We start from the raw sequence: 21276 nt of genomic DNA on the forward strand, positions 1-21276 counted from the left end.
CACCTTTAAATATTATGAACCCCCCCCCCCCACACACACAATTTAAAATAGATCTCAGGTGTTTTCATAACGTGTTATTGCTTATATATAGATATGATTTTCATTTTGCCCTCACTGGAATCGGTCCGTTCAAAGGGGGCGGTCCTGTCTCATTCAAATGATCCACTGCTCACCCCGCCCCTTTCCCCAATTTGGGGCCACCATCAGTACGGCTTTGCCTACGATGAGTGGAAGTGGTGCTGGCGAGTTACAACAAGGTGATTTTTTTTTTTTGCGACACATAAGTAAAATGAGCCCAAATTTGGGTCACTTTTGGAAGTGTGATATCTAAATCATTTCTTGTTTTGTTTTTTTTTTTACTTGCAACAACTCAAAATGTTCAGTGGCTTCAGACCTATCCATACATATATAGTTTGTATTTATTTGTTTGTTTTTGATGCCCTCTATGGACAATAAAAGCAATATTGTCCTAAGAGCATAACCAACTATCATCTGTATATATAAATAAAAACACATTCAAATTAGAATATTCTCGCACGTGCGCACAAACACTCAGCACACACTTGTGTGCACGTTCCTGTTACTGCGTCCAAACACGCTCACAGGCCCGAGCTCTCGATCTCCCAACCGTGCTTTCTTCTTTTGGTATAAGAATTGGGGACATAGGAAGCACATAAGTCAGCTCAACCAAAAAACGATAATTAGCTCTCTAGCGGCTTTTATGACTCTAAAGTAAAAAAAAAATTAATAATATTAATACAGTTAGTTGATGCTCCAGTGAAGGGATAAATTGGGTAATCGCGGGAAAATGCACTATAACGTGTACAGTGAAAGAAAAAAAACGTTAAAAATTATGATATATAATGGGAGTCCATGGGCCCAAATTTGGGCATTTTTACGCATAATAATAATGCATCGGATTTATGTAGCGCTTTTCTAGACACTCAAAGATGCGTTACAATGCAATGGATCCATTATTCATGGACTCACACCTTCACACTGCGGTGGCGGTAAGCTACTTAATAGCCACAGCTGCCCTGGGCCAGGCTGACGGAAGCATGGCTGCCAGTGTGCGCCTACGTCCCCTCCCACCACCACCACCACCAAACATTCGCACTTCCCATACACCAGCGTGAGTAGCACTGGAGGCAAATGCGCGTGAAGTGCCTTGCCCAAGGACACGACGGCACATGATTTGGGGAGAGCGGGGATCGAACAGCCGACCTTCTGGTTACTGAGCGACCGTCTCGACACCCTGAGCCACGGCCGCCACGCACGTGTGCAATTTTTTTTTTTTTGACACCTCTATTTTGATTTAATGGACAAATTAAAGTGAAAGTAATAAACATCTGCTAGAGTTATTTTGAAAATATCTCACATTTTGCAACAAGCGCTTTATTTGGACCGATACAAAAATCCTTGTAAATCACTTAAGAAGGATCACAACAATGTACATTAAAGGTAAATAAAAGAAGTTCTCCTACGAGGATCACGGCGCACAAAACGAGCAGTAGGCCTTCGCTCATCGCCACAATCCGTCATCTGGCAGGTCGCGGTGCAGCTCTCACTGTACAACGTGTTATTTGCGTGTCACGCCAACCACGTGAACGGCCCTCGGTGAGAAAAGCCCAAAAGCAATCGGACGCCTTCTCATTTGGATGCTGCGCCCGTTTGCCTTTTGCAGTGTCTTTCCTGCGGAGGGTCGGCAGACGTCAATAGTTGCTGCTCGGCGCGTGATCGCGCCGCTGGGACGCCGGCAGCTCCCCCTTGGGCAGAAATTGGAAAAGCTGCTCCACGACACCGCCCGACGCGCTCCTGGAGAACGGGAGGGGCGGGCGTGTAGGTGTGGTCTCTTCCGCTTGCTTGACTGACAGCAGGGAGCGTGACGGCACTGTGGGACATACACATGGAGGGGGGAGGGGGCGGGGGGGTGTCATGTTTTTGTCAGGGTGTGTGTCAGGTTTCCATCCAATTGTTTCAAATTTTTAAGCAAATTTACTGAAAATGCGCAAAACAGACGTGCGACTTATGCTCGTTTCCAACTGTTTTTCTTTTGCGAATATTGAGAGGAGACTCCGCCGCTGTAGGTGGCGCTATACACCATAGAGATGTGATCCACCATTAATTTAAAAGAAGACGACAACGACCAGGAAGCGACTGCGCCGTGCGATGACGTCGTGTGAGTTTGCTTTTGTAGTTATTGATCAACCGCAGCGCAATAGCATTAATATTCGCTTGTTTAACTCATTCACTGCCATTGACGGCTACAGACGTCAAAAATTCATTTGAACAATTTCTATTAGTTTCACATTTTTTTCCACTCTTGTTAACAAGAGTATTGAAAAGCAAGATTTTTTTTATTGTACATTTAGAACAGATATAAAATTTGTGATTAATCGTGAGTTAACTAGTGAAGTCATGCGATTAATTCCGATTTAAAAAATGTAATCGCCTGACGCCCCTAATCTTTAATAATCTTTTTTAAAAAAAAAATTATCGTGTTACATTTTTGATGGTAATTAACTGCATGATTTCAATAGTCAACTCATGATTAATCACAAATGTTATATCTGTTCTAAATGTATAATTTTAAAAAATCTAGTTTTTTTTAATTATGCATTTAGTTTAAATGTATATTTAAAAACAAAAAAAAACAGAATTAAAAAATTCTAGTTTTTTTTCCCACTTTTCTTAACAAAAGTGGAAAAAATGTCATCAATGGCAGTGAATGAGTTCATTCCAAAAAGATTTCTGTTTCGTCATCCTCCCAAACATACCTTACTTTACGTTAACGACTTTGCTTTGGGACTACTAACGTACGTGTGACGCAATATCTGGTCTTGCCAGCGGTTATTCGCAAAACGTTTTTCCATCGCCAGAATTCGCGTTTTTCCTTTTTTCGATACACTTCAAAATCCACCCCCTCAAGGCGTAAGAAAACTTTTTTTTGCGAAGTTTGGGCCCTTTTTCGAATTTCCAACCTTTCCATTCAGTTTTATTTTCACATTTCTTGAAAATTTGAATAAAAAGGGGTGGATAAAAACCCAACTATTGTCTGATTTATTAAACTTTGGAACTCTATTTAAGATTAAATACAAATTATTACCAACATAGAGTGTCATCTTTTGGGATCATCGTAAAGCTCTGTTCTCAAAAAGAAATGATTATCTAAATTTTAAATAAAGTTTTGTAGGTTGCATATGACAAGTTGGGTTAAACTATTCTGGTATGGGAGAAATGCAGGGTTTTAAGACACTGAAATTGAATAGCCTACTGAATATAAAATTCATTTTATAAACTTAGATTTTTTTAGTAGTGATGCAACAGGATCGTCATTGATCCGTGATCAGTTCACGGTTCACGGTTTGCGGATTGGTTGGTGGAGAAAAAAATAAAATAACAAATAAAATAACAAAGTGTGCATTCACAGTCGATACCATTGTGACATGTCAAGAAAGCTGAAACATATTCAACTTAACAAAATAAGCCTAACTTCAAAATAAAGTTGACCAAATACAGTCATACATTGACGGCAATGCAAATAGTACACTTTTACTTTGAAGTTGGCCCACGTCGTGGCGTGATCGCTAGCTTGACTTCCCCTTTAGACGTTCGCAGGTCTCAATGACATTAAAGTTGCGACCAACATCACAACGCTAACTTAGGACGCTAAGAAACCGCTAATTAATTACGCCGTCATTGTATGCCAAGGCATGAAGAGGAATACATTTATTTGTCCTCTTTGCGTGTTCCAAAAATTTGAAGACAGATTTAATGTAAGAAAAAACACCTTTGCAAAAATGATTTAATAAAAAAAAACAGAGATCTCTGGACATCGTGACAGACTCCAAACATCACGTAGCAGGTGGAATTTTAGAGTCCCGAATGTGTGTCTTCCGCGTGGAAAATGGCTTCTTATCGTTAAACAGACCGCCTCTCTTTCATTTGTAGACAAAACATACTCTCTGGGTACTTTTCCGTGAGCGATGGCGCAAACAGAGTCAGGGGTGTGTGTGTTCGAAGCAGATTCTGTTCTCAAGGACCAAATGTGTTTTCGCACAGAACACTGAGAAGGAATTTTTTTTTAGACTAAGCAATATGTTCCACCTTTGTTTAAGGTCAAATTATACTGAGTTCAACGTTATATCACTTGCTTTACACATCTATAAAACATTTCAACATAGTTAATATATGAAATAAAGAATTAAAATGTTAATAATATCTAACAGGCAGAAGTCTCCGACGGAAGCGGCTAGCGGCTAGCGGCTAGCTGTCAACATTACCAACGAGTGTCTAGCTGCTAGCTGTAAAGCTAACTTGAATTCTTTTTCAGTATCCTGGACCAAGACTACTTTGTAATTCACTCTCCATGTTGAAAGGAAGGGAAAGTGCCTTAAAATTGCACGTTGAGGTCTTTTCATTATTTAAATAAAAAGATGATAAATAGAACATTGTCTTCATTCATTTTATAAAACACTTTTGCCCTTTAAAAAAGAAAAACATTCAACTAAAAATATCAAATTTAGCCATTTAGATTATAAGAGCACAACTTGAAGCCATTAATGTGTTATTTTACACATGCAGCATGTATAAAATGAGAATGTTTCTGCTTCATATTGCACTTAAAGTTGTCTTCCTAAATGGCTATATTAGACATTTTGAATCGATTTGTTTCTTTATTTAATGGGAAAATCGTTTTACAAAATAAATGAAGACAAAGTACTAATTATCTCCATCTTTTTTTGCTGATCCGAAAAACGATCTGATCCGTGACTCAAATCTGACGCGACTTTAGTGATCCTTTGCACCACAATTTTTGAGAAATATTTACATATACTTTTTAACGATATTTCAAAATCTCACGTAACCCCATTTGAGGGCCGCTGTTGTAATCTAGCCCGGGCCTTCAGAACGGCAGTTGTTTGTTTCCATTCAAGCTTGAGCTGCTGCAGCCAATGCGAGTGACGTTGTAAGTATTTTTTTCTTCAATCTTATATCTATGTATTTTTTTTATTGATTTTTTTACAGCTGTGTTTGTGAGTTAATTAGGATCTGTTTCTGTTTCATGAACCAATTCACATTTCACATGATTTCGGAGCGCTGTCAGCATTTTCCGTCCTCTGTTTGGTGGGTCAACAAAACTTTTTCTCGCCACTGACGTTTTTGTCATGTCATGAAATAAATGTTGAATCAGAACTGCACCAGATGAAGACCACGGCATCGTTGCGTTATCTCGCTTTTGTCTATCGTATTCATGGCTTCCATAACCGCGACGTGATAGTAGTTAGTGATGGGAAAATGAAGCCTCATGAAGCTTCATGAAGCACTTTTACTATTTTTTTTTACTCCTCCCGATGGTGCTCTTGGTTCAAATATAAAGGCTAGTGCAATGAAAATGTATTACATGTCCACTGCCTTTTTAAACCAATAGTGCCATCTAGAGGAGTCAAAAAATATCACAAGTGCTTCATGAAGCTTCATTTGTCCATCACTACTTGTAGTGCAGGTATCAAGAGGCGGATGAAGTCACCACTGACAGCCCAGCTACATAAATACACACCTGAGGTCTCCGTGTACTCTCCCTGGCTTAGTTGACTGTAGCGATCCGGCTTCATATTTGAGAAAATAACAAGAGCGAAGGAAAGAAGCAAAACCTGCAATATGCGAGAAAACGTTGTTAGAAACACAACCTTTTACACATCCTGCAGGCATTTCGACGCTTAATTTGATTAAGATGGAAAAGCAAGACAACAGCGGGGCCTTTTAAATCATGTGTATTGGCACTCCAGCGCCAGCCGCTGCATTTATTATTTCGGTATTGCCAAGAGTGCGTCTGGATAAAGGAATGCTGAGTGCGGTGTGACTCACCAAGAGGCAGGTCCCTCTTTGCGTTGTTTTCTTGGAGCTGATTGGAAGGAGCGCTTGGAGCTGGCTCAGCTGCTCCAACAGGGCGCTGGCGTGCAAACACACACAAAAGAAAATTATATATATATATATATATATTACGGGTTTAATTGTAATTAATCGCATGACTTCAATAGTTAACTCATGATTAATCGCAAATTTTATATCTCTACTAAATGTACAGTAAAATGTTAAAAAAAAAATCATACTCTTGTTAACCAAAAGGTGGGGAAAAAAATGTCGAAATATGGCCGCATCTTTTAGTCGTTGATACAGTCATTTCATAATCATTCATAAAATTGAGTTAAAATTAAAAAGATGTACTGTACTGTAAAAAAATGAGTGAGATATTGATTTACGTCAAGGTCATTTTACTGCCACTAGATGGCATAATTGCATTTGTAAGACGTTGGTGACAGCTCAGTGTATTTTTATTTTCATATTAAGAGCTAATCTAATCTTTAACATGAAGTTACTTGTGAAATTCTGCACGTTTTTAAAATTGTAAAATACAACTTGACCCCGGTCTCCACCAATTATTATTTATTTATTATTATTGTTAAATATGATATTGTTGCAACTGGAATTCCCCCAGTACAGGCTTTCCAAGTAAGGGGCGGTCATTATTAATCGCACGTAAAAAGATTAGTGGGAGGGAAAATAACCGTGCTCAATTTGGACATTTTCACTCAGTGATGTACTCACTTTTGTTACAAGAAGTTTAACTGTTTTTGAGTTATTTTTAGCGAAAATAATACATTTTAAAAAATTTCTGGCGTTAAAAGAACTTTAACTCAATATTAACGCACTAATTTTGACACCCATAATATATACATATATATATATATATTTATTTATTTATTTATAATTTTTAAAAAAGGTTAAAAATTCTAAAAAGTATGACAAAGAAGCATAGTTTTAAAATTACAGTTTAGTTAAAATAATTTATACTTGGGGCTGACTTGCAGCATAACTGCTAAAAGCTGCTTCCCCATGTTTGCTTTGGAACCTGGGGGAAAAAAAACTATGAATCTTTGAACTTCTGATTTATATATTTATGAGTCAACTCCCATTTTTTGTGGAGAAAGCGTTCTTAAGATGGAACCCAGCAGCAAGAAATACAATGAAAACAGCAGGGGCCCTAAAATAAAACCCTGCGGAGCACCATACAAGAGTCGGAAGGACTGTGACTCATTTGCGAAAGAATTTATGCTCGGGGTTGACTACACTTATGTTGGCATCTTATCCCATTTGAATGCGGCATAACAGCTAAAAAGCTGCTTCCCCATGTTTGCTTTGAAAACTGGGATCCACAGCTGGAACTTTCACTAGAAGTGGGGAAAAAAAAACTAAAGAAAAAAAAAAGTATGTACTTGTTTGTCTCCTCCAGTCTTTGGATCTTCCTCTGCAGCTGGAGGTTGTGAGCGCTGCATGCAGACATCCTAAAGGAGGCCAAAGGCAGACACAAAGAGGAAAAGGCTATCAAAAATCTGCCAATAGGACATTTCATTGTCTGCCCTTTTTTTTTTTCCCCTCCCGCGCCAATATCAGTTTGAGCGTTATCTGTGTCTTGCAATGACTCCAGCCCATTTTTTTCTCTCTTTTGTTTCTCTTCATCCCTCGGAGTCATCCGTCATTATGGCTGATCTGAGTCCTGACTGTTAACGGCACCTTGACGATATTCTCTGCTCGTGGCCGGATACATCGGCAATTAATGCTGACCCGGCGAAGTAACGGCAAGGCTGTGAAATCTCACCAGTGAAGATGTCGGACTAGATATCAACTAAATATTCCGCACAATCTCACGGATGTCTAATTGAATTATCAAGCATTTGTCTTCATCCATCCGTTTTCTACTGCTTATCCTGTGCAGGGTCACGGGTGAGCTAGGGTGAAAAAATATCCAAATTCACCTCATTTTCAAAATTCTAAAGTTATTCACCGATGACATAATGTACAACAATTACATTACAACAACTTTTCCACTAACACTACACATACTAGGGCCGGGTTTAAAAAAAAAAAAATCTAATAATAAACATTGAATCGATTTTCCTTTTCAAGCCCGATATTGATTCATAAAAGCAAAATAAAATTAACTCTTTGACTGCCAAAAACGTTAAATAACGTTTAGTAAAATCCTATGGAGGAGTGCCAAAGACGTTAAAAGACGTTTGTTTCAAAACAGAGGTGAAACTAACCATTTTCTGTTGTTGATTACTGAAGAACGGAATAAGGTAGAAACAAACTTTTTTTTTTCTGATGAAAGATGAGAGTCCAATCTTTCATTTGGTAGTATGTGTGTTTCCATAGTCCAAACACAACATTTTCTGTGGACCTTGAAAGATCAGTCAAAATGCTTAAAATCGGCTGGCACTGGGGACATCCCATTTCTGAAAACGTCTGGCAGTCAATTAACAAGAAAATTGAATTTTAAAGGCCAATTTTTTGAAGTATTTTTTTTACATTTATGAATGACCTGCACTTAAAGACAATTCTGAATATTTTTAGTTCATATTTACAATTACTGAATTAGATTATGAAAATATTTTCATTTCATCCTTGCCGATGTCAATGTTTGTGTTACTCTCATTAATCAACTAAATTATTCAACCAGTTACCGGAATTTAATATTTGTAGAGTTTTTATCATGTCCTTGACATTTAAGCAGAATTGATGTGGCATAAATAATCAATATCAGATTGAATTGAAGCGAATCGAATCTGAATTTTTTTTTAAATTGAACGGAACTCTTGTGAATCGAAATCGAATCGATTGAGGAAATTAGAATCAATACCCTAACACATACTGTATTTTTGTTTGGTGATGCGGCTGTATATTAAATATGTGCCCAAAAGTTCAATATTTTTTGCAGTTTTAAAGATCCATATAATATTTACATCTTTTAGTAAAAAAAAGCTCACACAGGAAGTAAACATTGTTTTTTTTTTCTCTGCGTGAGGGTTTGCCAGTATTTGTGTTTGTGCATGAGATTCTTTGGTGTGAGAGAGGTATTCAAGTGAGTGTGAGAGGTTTCTTGGTAAGTAAGTGAGAGTATTTTTGGTGTTGTTGGTGACTGTGCTTGCTTTTTGGTGCCTATAAGTGTTTTAGATATATGAGAGTTTTTGGGTGAATGTGAGTCTTTATTGTGGGTGTAATTTTGAGGGAATGTGAGAGGGGTTTGCTTTGGACACGAGAGTTTTTGTTGTTGTGTGTGATATTCTTGGCGACTATGAGAGGTTTTTGCTAAGTATGAGAGGCTTTTTGTTATGTGTGAGACTGTTTGGGCCTGTAAGAGATTTTTTGTTTGAGAATTTTTTCATGTGTGTGAGAGAGTTTTTTTTTTATGACAGAGAGAATTTTTGGTGTGCGTGAAAGGCATTTTTATTTAGGAAGTGTGATGGTACCGATACCTGGTATTGGTACTCGCCCATTGCTAGTTGTTTTTTTTTGTAGCATGAAAGGTTTTATATACACAGTATTTTTTTGTGACATTTTCGTGTTTTATGCTTGTTTTTGGTGTGTGAGAAGTTGTTTTTATAAGTGTGAGGGTTTTTTTTGGGGGGGGGTGGAGTTTGGGTAAGTATGAGAGGCTTTTTGTTGTGTGTGAGTCTTTTTGAGGTTTTTAGGTTGTCTTTAAGAGTTTTGTTTGTTTGCTGGGAAGTTTTGTGAGAGAGAGATTTTTTTATGTTGGTTAGCATGAGGTTTTTATAGTGCAGGTGTGTTTTTTTGTGTGTGACAATCGTTCGATTGTCTGAGAGTATTTTTGTTTTTGTGAGAGAATATTTTTTTCTAAGTGTGCTTGTTTTTTTTTTCCTGAGAGGAGTTTACTGCTTAGCATGATCTGTGATTTTTGGTTGGGTTTTCTTTTTGGGATGTGTGTTAGTTTCTGTGAGAGTTTTTAGTATGTGTGAGAGACCATCTCGTACCTTTCTTCTAGACGATCCACATATTCCCTCTTCTTTTTGCGGCTCTCTTGAGCCGAGCGCTTGTTGCGTATTTTCCGCCGTATCTTCTTCAAAATACGCTCTTCATACTTGAGAGGAAACACACGAGGGGGCGGGGTTAGGGAATGAGGGGCGGGGTCTGAATAAGTTTCAGCTTCTGGCAGAGGTTGTGCATAGTGCGTGCGTGCGTGCATGCGTGCGTGTGCCTCGTTCACCTTGGACAGCGGCAGCTCGCTGGGCAGGTTAATGCCTTCTTTGGCCAGAAGTTTCTTCTCATCCTCGTTAAGAACGAGCTCTTGCAGAGGATGCTGAGGAATTCTCTGGGATATCGAAATGGTCGGATAGAATACGTATGAAATGACGAAATATAATAACCAACTTCTGGATTCAATTAAGGCGAACACAGCCTTAAAAAAGGCACTTAATGAAGGAATTGTAATTGGATTTTAGGCCTCAATTTTTTTTATTATTGAACATTTTCCCACTTTTGTTAATGACATTTTTCTATGGGGTCACTGAAGGGACGGCGGTTCATTTTTCTGACTTCCATGTGGGCTGCTTGGGTTCGGTTGACACTCAATGGTTCTGTGCCTTGAGGTGGGGCTGAGCAATTCATTGAAATTCAATTACAATTTCAATTATTCAACACTCCACAATTATAAATTTGGCATCATCGTAAACTAAAATAAAATTAGTAATACGAATTTTGAGTGGTTTAAATGTATATATTTACAAAAAATTTTTTTTTTTTTTAAATAACTCATTTAATAAATCCCGTTTGGTCCAAAAGAAACTTGCATAATTATAGTGTTTCAGAGAAATGCTTTTGTCCTAATATTTGCTACGTTTAAACATTTTCTTGTTTTGCAACAAAAAAAACAAATGATCGTCCTAATCGTGATTTCAATTATTACCAAATTAATCGTGATGAATATTTTCTTCATGACGTGATTTACAAGTTCTTTGAGATACAAATTTGGCAGATATTGAACAAATCTAAAAAATAATAATTAAAAAAAAAGAAGGTTTCAGGCAGTTAATTGCCTCCTCCAGTCAAACTCAACGTTTTGCTTAATGCTAGCAAACAATGTAAAATGCCATAAAGGGGCTAATGAATAGCATCAACGTCGCAGCCATTTGATCACAAACATGTGCAGACAGAAACGATAATAGTCGCAGGCAAGGTTTTTTCTAGAACTCAAACTAAAATTCAAAAACATTTTCGTTAAGATAAAGATGAAAATACTAACTAACTGAAACTACATTTTACATTTACAAAAACTAACTATAACCATTAACTCATTCACTGCCATTGACGGTTATAGAAGTCAAAAAAAGCATTTCAACTATTTCTATTAGTTTAACCCTTTTTTCTACTTTTGTTAACAAGAGTATGAAAACCTAGAAAAAAGTTTTTATTGTACATTTAGAACAGATATAAAATTGGTGATTAATCGTGCGTTAACTATTAATGTCATGCGATTCATTACGAGTACAAATTGTAATCGCCTGACACCCCTAATTTGTAATAATCATCTCGTCAGGCGAGTAAAATTTTTATTTTTATTTTAATCGCATTACTTTACTACTCACAAATTTTATATCTGTTCTAAATGTACATTTTCATAATCTTGTTAACAGAAGTGGAAAAAATGTGAAACTAATAGAAATAGTTCAAATGAATTTTTGACGTTTATAGCCGTCAATGGCAGTGAATGAGTTAATATGGAAAATGTCCTTAGTTAGTTATTAATTTAATAAATGAGGTTTTGGGGTTGATTTTAAATGTGATTTAAGTATATTTATTTCAATATTAACCAGAAAAAGGACGTTTGAAAGTGTCTCGCACAGAAGCGACGTCATCGAGCAGCAGCCAATAGAAAAGCACCTTCAGATGACGTCACTTCCAGGTGCCGATTTCGCGTGTTTGACTTTTGGCTCTCAAGTTCTAGTGTTATTTTTCTCAGTAAAAAAAACAAACATACTAGAATAACAAATCATTTCTAGCAATGTTTTTTTGCTTACTTTCTCTCCCAGGTTGGACAAAAGCAAGTCCTTCACTGTGAGCGTCTGATTGGTGGAGGTTGTGGAATTTGGATTGGATGTGAGGTAATACGCCATTCCCAGCTTTTCCTGGAGGCCGTCGCACTCCCAGCCTGGAAACATGAAAGCAGAAATCCGCAAGATTCTTCAGATCCAAAAAATGACACTTGATTCAATATTCTTACTATGTGGAAATTCAATATTTTTGTTTGTCACAATAATGATGAATATAAAGGCAAGGCAACTTTAGGTACATACAGTAGCACATTCCATACACAAGATAACACAAATGGTTTTTTTTTAAATGTGTAAACATTTATTGTTTTGTACCCAAAACATTAATTATCGTCTTTCAAGTTTTTGCCAACATAAATAAATAAATATTATCATTAATTCTGTCTGTTACAAAAGAAACTTACATAATTACAGTGTTTCTATTTTTTTCAATTGGTCTTAATATTTTTAATATGCTCGACCATTTTCTTGATTTGTACCAAGTAAATAAATAATCATGATTTCAATTACCCCCCCCCCCCCCCACACACACACACACACACACAAAAAAAAAAAACGATTTGTTGTTGAGTTACTCTTTAAAGGAAAATGCTATATTGGGGTCTTTCTTTAAAATGACTGTATCTGTCATTTTGGGAATCAAAAGTAATAGTAGTATCGGTACCTAGTATCGGGATCATGACTACTTGAGTACTTGTACTGGTATCAATCTAAAAAAAACAGGTTTCAAACATTCTTAACTGTTGTTATTCTACCACAAATATTGTGCAAATTGTAGTTTAGCCCAACAGCAGATTGTCCTTTTCATGGCTTGTGAATTTGAAATGCAATCCTACCCTGCAGATCAATGGAAACGTCAGCCGCGATTTCATTTTGCCGCTTATAGGATGGAAATTGCACGCATGTGAGGTCCAAGTCTGGAAACGAAGCGCAGGAAGGCAGCCCGAGGCCGTCCTCGCACATGTCGCTGTCCGGGGTTCGGGGCGACCACGGGGGGGAGGTCGCAGATGACGAAGACTCGCTCCCGGCCAGCAGGGAGTCCAAAAAGTCTTCGGTACCTTTTCCCTCCGGGCTCAGCGTCTGCGGACCGAGGTAAGTCCAAAATGTATACATGGTGGCTTGAAATGATTTACTGATGACGTTTGCCTTGCCTTTTTTTGTGTTGCTTTTCTGCAATGAATAATGTTGAGGCTGTTTTTATTCTCTGGTGACCACTAGGGGTGTGAATTGCCTCGATCCGTATCACGGTTCATAGGTCACGATTAGATTAGATACTGATGAATCATGATCCGAATCTATAAGTCAATTATTGTGTATTTTTATTCAAAATTTTGAAAATACTAATATATATATATATATTTTTTAAATTTATTATTTATTTATTTTTATTATTTATACCTCATGTATGTACTTCTCTACACATGTATACTTCTGTGAAGACTTCTGGGAAGTCTTCTACTTATTGCTGCACTTCTTATTTAATTTTAAATTTATCTCTTTCTATTCTGTTGTTTTTTTCTTTACTGTAAACTGCAGCTGGAAAGAGTTCCCCACGGGGAAAATAAAAGTATATCGTATCGTAATCAGTATTGATAGACAAATGAAGCTTTATGAAGCACCTGTGATATTTTTTTACTCCTCTAGATGGCGCTCTTGGTTTAAAAGCTAACCTCAAGTAAGATTTTTTGTTGAATATTTCCATAAAAAATGTATGTTTAAAAATCGATTTGGCTGCATATTGAATCGATACGAGAATTGTGCACGATAATATCGCGATATATCGCCGAAACAATTTTTTTTTAACAACCCTAGTGACCACTCTTGAGGCCTCAAGCAATTAAAAAAATAATAATAATAAAACAATTCCATGACCACATTCAGAGCACTCATTTTACCTCATGAGCTTAAAAACGAACTGTCAACGGTTCTTGTGTAGAAACTAAATAAATCAGTGTTTGTGTACTATTGAATTGAGAGCTTGGCAGCTTCGATGTTGTGACGGCGCCACGTAAGAGAAGACAAAAGCAGTTGACCCTCACTGACATTGCATTGATGAGAATTGGTGTCAGAGTGCCTGCGTTGAGGCTTTTGCGCCGCACAACGAGCCGTGCGCTTACGTCAAACATGGTGATGGTCCACGGTGCGTTGCCGTGGCAGCCGCTGGTTTCATCTTTGCTCCTGAATAGCAGGTCGACGAAATCCATCCCAGCGTTCGCCTGAAAAGAGGAAAATCAGGACCGCTGTTGTGCACGCTCGAATGACTTGTCTGAATAAAGAACTCAAAACAAATTCGGAAACTGGAGAAAAGATACTGTAAAGTTTTCTTTTCGCTTCTTGACCACTGCTTCCCAAACTAATAATAATAATGATAAATAGATTAATACAAATAGATGTTTTTATTAATTAATTATGATTATTAATATAATTAATATTAATTATTATTCATATTTAATAATAATTATAAATAATATTATTGTTTTATTGTTATTGTCTTTGTGCCAATTAAAAGATATGATGTGATTTGTCACATATCATAAATCTGACATTCTGCAAAAAGAGTTTTTTATATTACATATTTTTATCTTTTTTTTTAATCTTTTTTATATTTATATATATATATATATATATATATATATATATATATATCATAGTGTGCATTATTTAATTGAAAAAATAATTTCAAGAACAAATGGCATGTTTTATTTTGGAGTATATAGGCCAATTTATCGAATAACTGCATCTTTTGTGGAATAAAAGGTGAAATAATATTTTTTGAATTCACTTAAATAAAAATTTAATCAAAGTATGACATCATAACTTTATCTCAGAAAAACATTACTTGATTCTCCGAGGATTTTTTTTATTTTTATTATTGTAGCATTTATCCTTTCTTCCCCCACATATAGGCAATTTTTTCAGTCGTGTGGCATTTAGGAATACAAAATGTTTATGAGGGACGTCCTTTTTATCTGTTTACTCGAAAAGTTTGCGATCAGTTTTGTCACTTTTTAATTTTTAAGAACTATATTTCAGTTTGACCAGCTTCTAAGCTCATAACATTTGTTTTCAAATGTTTTTGTGAGGCAGGAAGTTGCTAAAAGGCACTATAAATGAATATGAAAAATCAGTTTTGTATGGGTAGATTTTTTTAAGTATAAACATAGTATAGTCTATTGTGTAATAAATCATGTCCAACTTTTACAACGTGTAAAATGATTGCGGAAAGGAAGAATCAAAGGATTTTTCACATTAATCTTCAGAATGCCAAACCAACAGTCGCAGATGAGAGAATGGAAGCAATATTTATATTACTTCAGTAGTAATTCATGACTACATGAGAGTATACATGAAATATAAAATGACTTTCTATGCAAGTATAGCTGAAATAATCACCGTCACAGACTTTACCAGGCTCAGTAAAGTTTTCATGACTGAGATTTTACTGTCTGACCCAATTTTGTCATAAACAAGATTTTCTGGCATCTTCACATTATTATTTTTTTAAATATCAAAGTTGAATGACTGTTTTGAGATACAGCGCTAAATCCACTTGTCACTCAAGTACTTACAGTTCTCCGCTGAAACTAAAATGGTTGCGTCCTCCTCTCAAGCTGAAGGTGATTGTGTCGCCTTCTGACCGTGGCCAGCGTCGATAATCCAACAAGCCGATGAGACGTCAGTGAAAGAACGCAGAATCCAAAAAAAAAAAAGCCTCTGCCGGATCAATACGCTCCTCTGTGGCTTGAGCGTGAGAAGAACGTCAAAGTGTGATTCAGAGGACAAAGTTGAGGTTTCATATCAGTGGTTCGTCTTCCCAGCTGATCAGCGGCCAATCCGGTGTTTAGTGGACGGCGCGGGAAGCCAATCGCAACAAATTCAACCGAATGAGCAGTCAAATTTGACTTCTGGTTTCACATTCGTTGCTTTCTTGCGTTTGCGTACATCTAAAATGAAAGATTCTTCTGTTACTATCTAATCAAGTGGCCAGTGATTATATTCAGACCTTCCCGACCTTAATGAGCCAAGGCACGTGTTGTATTTTACATTGGAGACGTTTCTTGCTACACCAACTGATGATCTCATCCAAATTGACTTCCAAGATTGACTAACTTGCTGCAAAATATTGACAAAGATATCCAAAACTTTGCTTGTAACCGCTAAATGCGTGATAACTGAAACCACACCCTGCCTAAGAATGGACGCTACTACGTCTCGGCGCTAGCTCACAAGCTAACAGGCTTGGGAGCAGAGGTGGCAAATCCAGTTCCAGAAAGTAAAAACCCTGCCACAGTTTGGCTTTAGCCGTTGATGCTAGCTAGCTAGCACCATGGGAGCTAGCTAGGAAGCTAGCTAGCTAGCTGGCAGTCGTTTGTTTAAAATGGTGCCACACGCATTTCAAACTGTGGCTAACACTAAATGACGGACATTTGAGCATTACCCACAATGCTTTGTGTTCATACAATACAATACACTGACTGAATAACACAAAATACTTTGGGATTTTAATAACAACACTGAGAAAAATTGTGGCATCTGATGCATTTTCAGGGTGTAAACATAGCTCGCTAGCTTGCTAGCTAACTGTATTGGTCGAAATGGACTGAGTCATAAGTACTCATCACAGTGACTATTTTAAAATCCATCAGTTTTGTTTTCCCTGCATACGTGTGTGTGTGTGTGTGCGCGCGTGTGCAATAATCTCCTCTCAGAGGTAAGGCATCATGTCTCTTTCTTTATCTTTACTGCCATAATAAAGGCCATCTGTCTCAGGTTTTTTATTAAGGATACACCCAATTAAGTCAGAAATTACATAAGATGTTCAGGAACATGCACGCTTGCAAAGATATATTATCGTCTTTTGAGCGTGACAAACAGAAGGCTCAAGATGTTTCCATCTATGCATTATCGTTACAGCACGCGTACGTTGCTGAGCTTTGCTTGAATGTAATTCTTTCCCCCCCATAATGTTAATTTGATATATATATATATATATATATTTTTATTATTATTATTATTATTTATTTATTTATTTTTATCAATTGTGTAAAAACTAAATTAAAAAGAGTTTTTGGTCAATTTGTGTAGGTGCAAAAGTAAGTAAACGCTGATCTGCATTGCTTAAAACAAGCAGTCAAGTAGGATCAGGTAAGACAAATTGGTAGCTAAACTAACCCCTGAAATGGACCAATGAAATGAGAGAGGATTAGCGAAGAAATTGTGCATCACTGACTGAAACGGAAACAACACCACGTCACTTTAGTCTTACCCAGGTGAACCCATACAGGTCAGTCATGCTGAGAGGAAGAGAAATCTCAGGGGACCTCAGAAAGGGGGTAGTGACAACACATCTGTCTGGGAAAGCTACAAAGTCATCTAAGAAAATCCACTGTGAAGCAGATCATCCGCAACTAGAGAACACTGAAAATTACTACAATCTTGCCTAGAAGTGGACGACCTTCGAAAATATCAGCAAGAACCACAAGACAAATGATCATTCCGGTAAAAAGCCAACTCAAACATCACAAGGAGGGATTTGCAGACCTCTTTTGCTGCATCTGGGACACGTGCATGCTTCAACAATCGGAAGAAAAGTCAATCGACAAGGCTTGCTCGGTAGAAGCCTCTGCTCACAAAAAAAGATCAAAGCTGCCCATCTCAACTTTGCCAGAGAGTACCTGGACAAACCTGAAGCTTTTTGGAAGTCCCGTCTGTGGACAGATGAGTCCGAAATGGAACTGTTTGGTGAAAAGTCAACACTGCATAGCAGCAAGAGAACCTTCACCCTAGAGTGAAGCATGACGGTGAGAATGTTAAGTTCTGGGCTGGCTTTTCATCCTCAGGACCTGGACAACTCCACATAGTCCAGGGAATCGTGAATTCAGAGGAATATCGTGAAATCCTGGACCATAACCTGAAGCCGTCCTTTGTGAAGTTACAGCCTGGTAGAAAATGGATCATGCAACATAACAATAATCCAAAGCATTCCAGCAATACAAGCAAGGAATGTCTGAAGAAAAACAAGATTCATGTTCCGGATGTGCCCAGTTGAAATCCTGACTTCAATTCTTTCCAAATACTGCAAATCCCTTGATAGATGGATAGATAGATGGATGGGGGTGTCAAAATTAGTGCACTATTAAAAAAAAAAAAAATACTTTCACAAGGCAGCAGACACATCCACATTAAAAATTTAGCAGTAATAAATAATAATATACAATAATAATAATGCATAAATTTGTGGAGATGGGTCACATATTTTACAATTTTAAAAATGTGCAGAATTTTACAACTTGAATGCATGCCATCTAGTGGCAGAAAATGACCTCAACACAAATCAATATCACACTCTTTTTTTTTTTACAGTACATCTTTTTAATTTTAACTGAATTTGAGGAATTATGAAATTACTGTATCAATGACTAAAAGATGCAGACATATTTCTATTAGCTTAACATTTGTTCCCACTTTTATGTTAACAAGAGTATGAAATTTTTAAGGGGGGGGGGTTTAATTGTGCATTTTATTGTACATTTAGAACAGATGTAAAATTAGCGATTAATCATGAAGTCATGCGATAAATTACGATTTGAAAAATGTAATTGCCTGACACCCCTAATTTAAAAATGTACTTGAGTGTATTGCAATTAACGTCAGTGAGTGTAGAATGTTGAGAATATTGCCCCCCCCCCCCCCACCCAAAAAAAACTTATTAACAAGAAAGAAGTTTCCCCAAATGTTTATTTATCATCAGGCACATCTCTATTAACACTGACATCATTTCCAAACAAAATAACATTACTTGCCGATTACTTTTGAAATCCTGCTAAGTCCAATTTTCATGTTCAATGTCAGATAATATATCTTAAATTAAACAATACTTTTTTTTGCAGTGTGGGTGACTTTTACTGTATTACTAGATTAAAATGAGCCAAAGTCTTTGATATATGACATAAATTTTTCAGCCCAAACAGAATATATATCAATACGGATCTCTGTCATTGAGAAGTCATGTTCAAAAAGACTGGAAATGAAAGATTTAAAAAAAAAAAAAAAACTGGGGCCTTCATCGCTTTTTCATGAGGCAAAACTCATTACATGAAGGTGGCCACTGTATGAACTCCTTCTGATTAATAATAACATTGCGTCTAGCGGCACTCGTAAATGTATTGGCTTGCATTTAAAATCCACTTCTACGCCATCCACATACTTCTTATCAGCGCGGTAATAAGGATAATAACAAGGTTGTATTATCTTTATTGTCGCTCTATCTGCAGAGTGAAGCGTCTCAAAGTACACGCAGATATGACGTGACCGGGAAGTGTCGAGCACATCTCTCGATACCAAGAATAACACAGATAATCCATCTCGTGCTTGATTTTTATTATGGATCCATGTGTGGTTTGGGAATCAACCGATAAAAACACATTTGCTTGAGATTGAGGTTTAAAATGACAAAATGAAGTCTAGAAACACTAAGGTAGCCACTATTAGCTATGAAATACATGTTGTGTTACAAGATGTATGCAAAATCTTTTTTTTTTTTGGGTGGAATATAAGAACTGGACAAAATATTATTTGGAATGTCAATGGCAGCAATTTTTTTTTCTAAATTGGCTGTTAGTTAATAACAATCAGATAAGGGGACTTCAAGGACAAATATTAATCTGGAACACTATCATAGTTACAAGTGTCAGGTTTTTTTTTTTCTTGCAATGAGCTTGATATTGAATACAGAGTTATCAACAGGAATGTTTGTTACTTTTCTAACTTTAGTGTCACCTGTCATGACACCTTGTCACGCTTTCAAACATTTCAACAACAACGATTCATTTCTGGTTATCTCCATAGATTGTTTCATATACAGTAATATTATATTTTGTGTGCGTATACATACAGTATGTATGAGTACTTCACTTTATGTGAGATTCAATTGTGTGCCCTCACGTTTTTTATTGTTTTTTTTTAAAATACTGTTTTCATTTCTGCTTAACATTCTTTGATGCGTTGGATAAGAAGCTTCATCTCTGCTTCTGCAAATCTTTTTTTCATCCCACCATTGCTTTGTTATGCTGTGCCCTCACCTGGAGGACGTCTGCTACTGCAGCATTATTATTATTATTATCATTATTATTATTATTATTATTATTATGACTATCATATTATTAATAATAATAATGCAGTTTACTAGGGTGGCGCAGTTGTGAAACGCTTCTTTGTTTATGAATGTTTGCATTATACTGCCCCCTAGTGGCCAAAGAGCACAATGTCAATGGACAGTAAAGCATGAAATCATGATGCGCAGTGTTGAATTCGTTACATTCTCTTTGTCAGGCATTCACACGTCATTTTTCACCATTGAACTTAATTATGTTTTATTCTCCTAACTTTTTTTGATGTGCTTCTTCAATATTCCTCGACCAATTCTCACCGTTCCAACTTAAAAAAATAAAATAAAATAAATAAATATATATATATATATATATACACACAATCACATCATGCAGGCTATTATTTTTTTCATTCCAAAAATGACTTCTTTTTTCAAAACAATTCCACATTTTTCACCATAAAATGGTCCCATTAATTACCAATGACACACTCAGTATAACTGATTCCCATTCTATATTTATAATATTAAACTCATTAAAATTAATCTTGGGAGTAATTTTTACATTCCATTTTGTAACCAACATATTGTACATTTTTCACTATTATTCCACATCACTCCATATTATCCAATAGCATTCCATCTATTTCAATATAATTCAACATCCTTCCATTTCATTCCACATGATTCCATGTTTTTATTCAGATACTCCAGCATTCACAAAGTTTCTTAAAAAAGTAAATTTTGTAGTTAAATGTGTAATTGCTGTATGCTTTTTATAAAATACAGGAGTTTAGAGTGCTATTATTGAAAACCACATTGCAAAAGATTTTGTTGCTGTAGAAGAGAAATTGCATTTCCATTTATTTGAATGGGGAAAGAGAAGGAAGTCAAGGTAATGCATCACTGGCGTATTTTATTTAAATGTTTTATGTTTTTGTAATTGCTCCAGATGGATCTGAACCTCTCAAATACTGTCAAAGTGCACTTTTAGCATCTATAACCTAAGTACAACAACCAAGACGGCCAATCAGCATTTTGTTATGACACATCTGTGAGGCGGATGGAATATCTCAGCAGAGAAGCGGCTCACTTAAAACTGATTTAGACACATTTATGGAACACTATTTGAGAGAAATGCGCAGGTTGTGTACACAAAAAGCATTTCCTTTTCATTTCTACTTATAAAAATGGAGCAAAAGTTGCACCGTTTTAGTTCCGCGTACGACTTGTTTTCCATGAGAAAGTCTTCCGGTAGAT

At 36.5% G+C, this 21276-nt stretch overlaps 1 protein-coding gene across 1 annotated transcript; it reads right to left on the reverse strand.

Moving 5' to 3' along the window:
• Positions 1-1712: 1712 nt before the first annotated feature.
• LOC144044918 (cyclic AMP-responsive element-binding protein 3-like protein 3-A) lies at positions 1713-14113 on the reverse strand. The gene is made up of 9 exons (XM_077559621.1): positions 14027-14113; positions 12746-12989; positions 11877-12007; positions 10067-10171; positions 9834-9940; positions 7278-7346; positions 5869-5953; positions 5561-5654; positions 1713-1891 (listed from the first exon to the last, which is right to left on the reverse strand). The coding sequence occupies exons 1-9, from the start codon at positions 14111-14113 to the stop codon at positions 1713-1715; spliced, it is 1101 nt and encodes a 366-aa protein (XP_077415747.1).
• Between the last annotated feature and the right edge of the window lie 7163 nt (positions 14114-21276).

The sequence above is a fragment of the Vanacampus margaritifer genome, chromosome 2, assembly GCF_051991255.1.
Source record: "Vanacampus margaritifer isolate UIUO_Vmar chromosome 2, RoL_Vmar_1.0, whole genome shotgun sequence".
Classification (NCBI taxonomy): domain Eukaryota; kingdom Metazoa; phylum Chordata; class Actinopteri; order Syngnathiformes; family Syngnathidae; genus Vanacampus; species Vanacampus margaritifer.

Excerpts from the sequence above, each read along its gene's own strand:
- LOC144044918 (XM_077559621.1), bottom strand. The coding sequence starts at position 14,113 with ATGGATTTCGTCGACCTGCTATTCAGGAGCAAAGATGAAACCAGCGGC. Across the intron at positions 10,172-11,876 it reads TGTCCAACCTGGGAGAGAAA|AGAATTCCTCAGCATCCTCT; the intron begins GTAAGCAAAAAA and ends TCGATATCCCAG. Across the intron at positions 7,347-9,833 it reads GTGGATCGTCTAGAAGAAAG|GATGTCTGCATGCAGCGCTC; the intron begins GTACGAGATGGT and ends GGCCTCCTTTAG.